Here is a 6,378-nt window from a genome sequence, read left to right on the forward strand (position 1 = left end):
TAACTGGGCTTTATCCAGTGTTCAGATTCATTTTCTGGAAAATTATAAAACGTAGTACATATTTAATTACATTACGTTGTAACACACACGCTAAAAAAGGTTTTGCAATTCTTAATGTAATCAATCAACTGTGTAAGTGTGGTGACATGTATTAGTGATTTTCTTTTACGCTATTCATCTGTAGTGTCTTGCCTTACAAAAATGTTTGCGTAATTGGTGTTGTGAACTTGAAAAAGTAGAAGAATTAGATTTAGAGTTTCAAATGTTTATTTAGGTGTCACTTCACAATGCAAATCATGACAGACACCGAACTAGAAAGATAATAAAAAGACAATTGTAGAAATACATAAGTGCTTGTAAGAAATGACAGTCAGCTTTTTTGGTTAAAAAAAAAAATCTAAATAAATATACCTTAAAATAAATGCAGTCTGTGCTAAATCATATACACTCAGTTCTATACACAAGTGAGCCTTAAAGATGGATTAATTCTCCTACTGAAATTGATCTTTATATTCAATATTATACAACTTATCTAAGTGCATTAAGCAAATCTAACTCTATAATACAACAGTCATTTAATTACTAGGAACAACAACAACAAATCTTCTGCCATGAAAGGTCAACCAAGCACAGAGAGAGAATTTTTTTTTTTTTTTTTTTATCAAAATCATCAGATGACACAACATTTGTGGGATTTCTGGGTGAGCAGATGGGTTTGATTAATGTCCACAATGTTCTTTTACTTTAAACTGTAAGAGCAACTCTTATAAAAACCTTCCAAGTTGATGTGAGCATTTCTATTCAAGCTGGAGAAACATATCTAACCTTGTCAAAGCAAACAGTCTGTACATAAAAGACCGATTCTTAGAACCCCAGAACAACGATTTAATCGTTACTTTATGTGACGTCAGACATCTGGAAAAAGTCCTACTGGATGAACTCTTTCAAAATGTCACAGGTGTTTTTAGTGATGACCTCGCGGAGTTTACGGACACGTCGGACGCTGGAGAGGACGATGAAGCTGTCGGGCTGCAGGACGGCCATGCCGTTGTTGACATCCCCCATGATGATAATCTGACCATCGGAGGCGGTGACGTTCGGACACGGACAGGCCCAGTCCATGTTCTGCAATGTCACCTCCAAGGGCTCGTTCCCGAAGAACTTCAGCCCCATTTTGTCGTCCTTCAGGATCTCCTCCACGGTGATCAGAGCATGCCCCGAGTCCTGGTCCTCGGTCAGCTCCGTCATACGTCCCAGAATCACGAAATCGCTTTTGCAGAAGCTAGTCACCATCTTGTGCCGCGGCTTGCACGGCTTGCAGCGATGGTTCCTCGGGAACGGGCAGGCGTCCTCGCATGCTTCTTTGGTTTTGAAGTTGTTCTCGTTGCCTTTGCAGCCGCCGTATATGAACGGTTGGCATTGGCGCTGGGATCCACTGTAAGCCCAGCGAGGTTCGTACGCCTTGCAAGGTCCCTGGTAGATAGGAAGGTTGCAAGGAGCGGCGAGTTCGTCCCGACAGGACGACATGCAGGTCTCGTAAGCGTCAAAGTGGTTGCGGTTTTTGCTGCAGTTGCCGTAGGTGAAGGTGTAGCAGTTGTTCCTCTGGGAGTCGTAAAACCAACTGAGCTTTTCCTCCCCACAGTCGTCGCTATCAGGCACCTTAAAGCACTCCTCTGCTGGGAAACGAGTGGAGTTCGACTTGGTGACTGGCTCTTGCTCAACTACAGATAGTGGAAAATGTGCTTGGATGGATCCACCCGCATTCGTGGCCGTGCATGTATAGACGCCGGCATCTTGCAGTTGGGCGTTGTAGACCACCAGCTGGCCGATATTGGTGACCACAACGTTCCCATGCACGTGATTGGGTTTCAAGACTACTTTTCCTTGCCCGTCCATCGGCTTCTCCCAGGTGATCTCTGGCTTTGGGCGGCCAGCGACTTCGCAAAGGAAGCTTGCCGTGTCACTGACGAACACAGACTGCTGCGACGGGCTGTTCACCAGGACAGGAGCGTGCACATCTACAGGAGTGGTGCGCTGCAGCGTGGTGGTGGGCAATGCGGTGGTGCCTACCGGGAGAGGACTAGTGTTGGGCCAGGTGAGGTGGAAGCGGCACATCACCACCGATAAGGAGATGCCTTTGGAGCACGCTTCCGCATCCATATAGCACTTGTTGTAGTAGGTCATCCCGTCCGAGGCGCAGGTGAAGTGGGGCTCTCTCTCGCAGCGGTCGCGGCACTTGCACACGGGCTGGCCATCCCAGATGTCGCACTCGGAGCCCTGCTGAGTGCACATGAACTTGTCGCAGGACGCCTCCTTTGGCATGCCCATGGGCCCTTTCTTGCCCGTAGTGTCGATGTAGCGGGCCGCCACACAGCTGCGATTGCCGCAAACATTGGCACAGCACTTTTCAAACGTTTTACATTCCTGAACAAGGCAAAGACAGAAGGCATCATTTTGCATGATATTTCAGTTGCATTCTCTCGATAATCACATTACATGAATGAAAATTATACATGACAATAAATTCATTTATAAATATATGTATATATTTATAAATGAAATGAACAAGTAATGAATGAAATGCAAGCAATATATATGTAAAATCTGTATATATAAATGATGAATATATAAATGTATATATTTGAACATGCATGCTGTACAAAGTAATAAATATATAAAAATGTGTGTGTGTGTGTGTGTGTATATATATATATATATATATATATATATATATATATATATATATATATATATATATAAATAAAAAATGGACATTCATGCAGGTTATATACACACACACACACACACACACACACACACACATATATATATATATATATATATATATATATATATATATATATATATATATATATATAATATTGCATGTATACATATATAAATGAAATGGACATGCATGCAAATTATATATGTCTATATATATATATATTTATTTATTTATTTAAGTCATTTAGCAGACGCTTTTATCCAAAGCGACTTACAAATGAGGACATAAGAAGCAATCTAAACCATATATCAATTATATATATATATATATATATATAATTTTGTATACACATGTATGAATGTATAAAAATATAAAAACTGTACATATGTATATATACATGACATTTGAGTATATACAATTAATTTCAATGAAATGAAAAGGCAAACCTGATCAGATTCACATTCTCTCGTGCAGGTGCTCATTGCATCAACCCACAAGTTTGGGTTCATGTCGTTTGGACAGATCCCTGCGTGGGAATACGCAACTCTTTGCAAAGTCATGCCTTTCACGCATTGCCTGTCCACAAATAGCAGCAAAAACTGTCCCGAGACGAACCAGATCCAGCGAGGAAACAGCATCCACCACATGCTGGAGGCAGAAATGAGGACTTATTTTGAGGAGTTACTAACCTAATTTTATTGAAACAGCTGAGCCAGAATTGTGCGCCTCCAGCTTCCAAGCAGCAGGAGACAAGAATAAAAATAAAATAAATCTCCCAGTGATTCAGAATACTGTGAGTGAAAAGTGAATTTAGATCTCTGTATTTATTCTATTTAATAGTTTTGACTTCTTGAGCAACAAAGGCTATTCTCCTGACCACAAAACTCGCCTTACGCGCTATGACAGTTATGAATTACTCTGTAGTTCTAGAGAGAGGATTAAAAACATCTGGTCCAGATTTGGGTTGGTACTGGGACACCTGCCTCTCTTTGAAAGTGCTCTAGGCTGCTGCTTTAACCCTTTATCCACGTGATGCGCGCTCGCGAAGTGCGCGCGCGTGGGAATTGCGCGCACAAGAACCCTTCAGCGTACCACATAAGAATCCAAAAGCAAGAACTACAGTTTTCAAATATCAATGTTTAAGTAATATACACCCGTTTAACCAATCACAGATCAAATCTCCATCACTTGAGCAATATAAAGGATTTTCCGGACAAAATGTGCGAGGTAAGAAAAGATGTCACAGCTGAGTTAGTATTAATTTGTGATCTTGAAGATGGACAATAAATCAGAATCAGCAAGCTCGAAGAAAATCCACGCAGGCTTCTCATTTACATGTTAAATCAGACAAATACTGACTGTGCAAACCATCAACTTTATGTCAAAGTTAATCCAAATGTGCTATATAACACTGCAAGGGTTTCCCTTTGACATGTGGGTTATTAAATTAAACGTTTATCGTGGAATTTATCAATACAGATCAGATAAATGGCATAAAATCTAATCACGTCACACAAACCTCCATGTTCAACTTTCTTTAATCACCAATGCCAATATTTAAGGAGTAGCCTAAGTATGCGAATAACAGCCTAATAACAATATATAACATAATATAATAACATGTTGTCGGTACATTTTAACATAGGCAAAAAGACAAGACATAAGGGTACAACACAACTAAAGATTTATGCATTTCATTCTCTTTTAAAGCACTAAAGGCAAAACTCACTTTGCAGCTGATTGCGATAATTTGATCTAATATTTAATGTTAAAAAAGAGAATCATTATAATTACAGATTGTATTTTCAGACTAATGATTTTCAGTTTTGGCTTTTTTTTATTTCTGTATTTTAAAATTGAATAGTATAAGTGAATAAATATAAACAATTTCAAACACAATATGGTTTAAATTTTGCTGAAGGGATTGTCTTGAACAAGTATTAACCTTTTATTTACCATTTTAGCTGCATTTGTATAAATACCTTTGTAAAGAAAACAAACTACTTTTATGATTTCCCACAAAATGTGTTTTTCCTTGTTCAATAAAGATATATTTCTTTTTCTGCAATCATACATTACTGGAGAAATTGTACATTAAATGATGTGCATTAAATGAATAAATGTCATGTGCATTAAAATGAGGGTTTATCTTATGTAGAACACCACAGCCTGTGAGTAAAACTTTCTACTAAATCTATTTATGCAAAAACACTAATGCAGATTAACGAAGGGCTGCAAGACCCTCATTAGTCCTGCCAAAAATGTGAACAGAACAAAGGACGTTTCATTCACAGTGCACTTAAGCTAGTGAGTCACGTCTTATACAATAAATAAATAACACAAAATAAGACTGAAAACAAATTAAAGGTTGATAAAAAAATTCAATAATTTAAAAACATTTGAACTTTTTTATTTTGTTTTCTTCAATTTATATTCTCAAAAAAAGTTCATTTTACTAACCATTTTAATTCTAAAATATCTAAAACATATATATATATATATATAACACAGCACGTCTTTTAACACTGAGCTGCTCATGAGACGCTTCACCTTGTTTTACCCCTGTGACCAGAGATTAACTGTAACAGTGCCTTGTTGTTAACTTTAACTGTTTAATTCCTTGTTCTCATATATCGTTCCAGAGAGGAGAAAAAAAGAAAAAAAAACTTTCCGGTTCCCAAGTGTCAAATGAGGACAAACTCTTTATGAATTACACTTTCTTTCTTTTTTTCCCCCCTTTCTCCCTTGCATTTTACCTCACTTAAATATCCAGACATCTCAGACAGCAGACTGACATTCAGGGAAGATCCACTACAATTTGGCCATCAACAGTTATCCATATGATATTTCACGCCTCAGGAGTTTCGATCCAAATATATCATTACCCGAACCTCTAACAATCAGCTATTTTTTCCCCAAACATTGCAGAGGAAGCGTGTTTGAGTGAAGGATCCAGGTTGAAGAGAGTATCTGGCCTCCAGCAGGAGTAAAGGCTTTGAGGAGCCGCTTTAATTGCTGGCACATTGATAACATACTGCAACAGCAGCTCTTCTGCGCTCGGTGTGATTGATTGCTGAAGGAGCTGCATTCTTTCACGTACCTGCTTCGGAGACGCATTACCTTACTTGCCCTCTACGGAGGCAATGTGGGATGTATTTGTTTGAGGAAATATTGTAATGGGAACAAAAAATTAATAAACTCCTGTCAGTCTGAACATCTTGAGTGAGGACTGATGCAGCCTCAGGGTGTGCCATTAAAATAACAGGATAGTTAGTTGTGAAAAACTTGGGAGGCTTTAACTATACTAATGATCTGAAGACAATCAATATCACTTTGTTAAGAAATGGTAGAGAGTTTAAACCGATGGACAAATTAAGCAGACAAATGAAAGTTCTTTGGGGTATTCATGACCGGGACATTTTATTGGAACATTATTGGTTTTAAGATAACACCCCTTCAGAAAGATTTCCCTAGCTTGATCAATATTAATTTTCAGAAATTAATGAATTAATAAAGTTACACTAATATGCTACAATGTAACTGCGAAAACGTGTAGGCTGTAACGTTTTTAAAAGAAAAGGATATACATACACTACTGTTTAAAATTTGGGGTCAGTCTTTTTAAATGTTTTTGAAAGAAGTCTCTTCTG

The 6,378-nt window shown here is 38.2% G+C and overlaps 1 protein-coding gene across 1 annotated transcript; it reads right to left on the reverse strand.

The window, feature by feature from the left end:
- Positions 1 to 257: 257 nt before the first annotated feature.
- wfikkn2b (WAP, follistatin/kazal, immunoglobulin, kunitz and netrin domain containing 2b) lies at positions 258 to 3,712 on the reverse strand. Its single transcript, XM_079388979.1, has 2 exons — positions 3,175 to 3,712; positions 258 to 2,424 (listed from the first exon to the last, which is right to left on the reverse strand). The coding sequence occupies exons 1-2, from the start codon at positions 3,373 to 3,375 to the stop codon at positions 928 to 930; spliced, it is 1,698 nt and encodes a 565-aa protein (XP_079245105.1). The 5' UTR covers positions 3,376 to 3,712; the 3' UTR covers positions 258 to 927.
- Between the last annotated feature and the right edge of the window lie 2,666 nt (positions 3,713 to 6,378).

The sequence above is a fragment of the Barbus barbus genome, assembly GCF_936440315.1.
Source record: "Barbus barbus genome assembly, chromosome: 32".
Lineage (NCBI taxonomy): Eukaryota > Metazoa > Chordata > Actinopteri > Cypriniformes > Cyprinidae > Barbus > Barbus barbus.

Excerpts from the sequence above, each read along its gene's own strand:
- wfikkn2b (XM_079388979.1), bottom strand. The coding sequence starts at position 3,375 with ATGTGGTGGATGCTGTTTCCTCGCTGGATCTGGTTCGTCTCGGGACAG. Across the intron at positions 2,425-3,174 it reads GAGAATGTGAATCTGATCAG|GAATGTAAAACGTTTGAAAA; the intron begins GTTTGCCTTTTC and ends TGCCTTGTTCAG.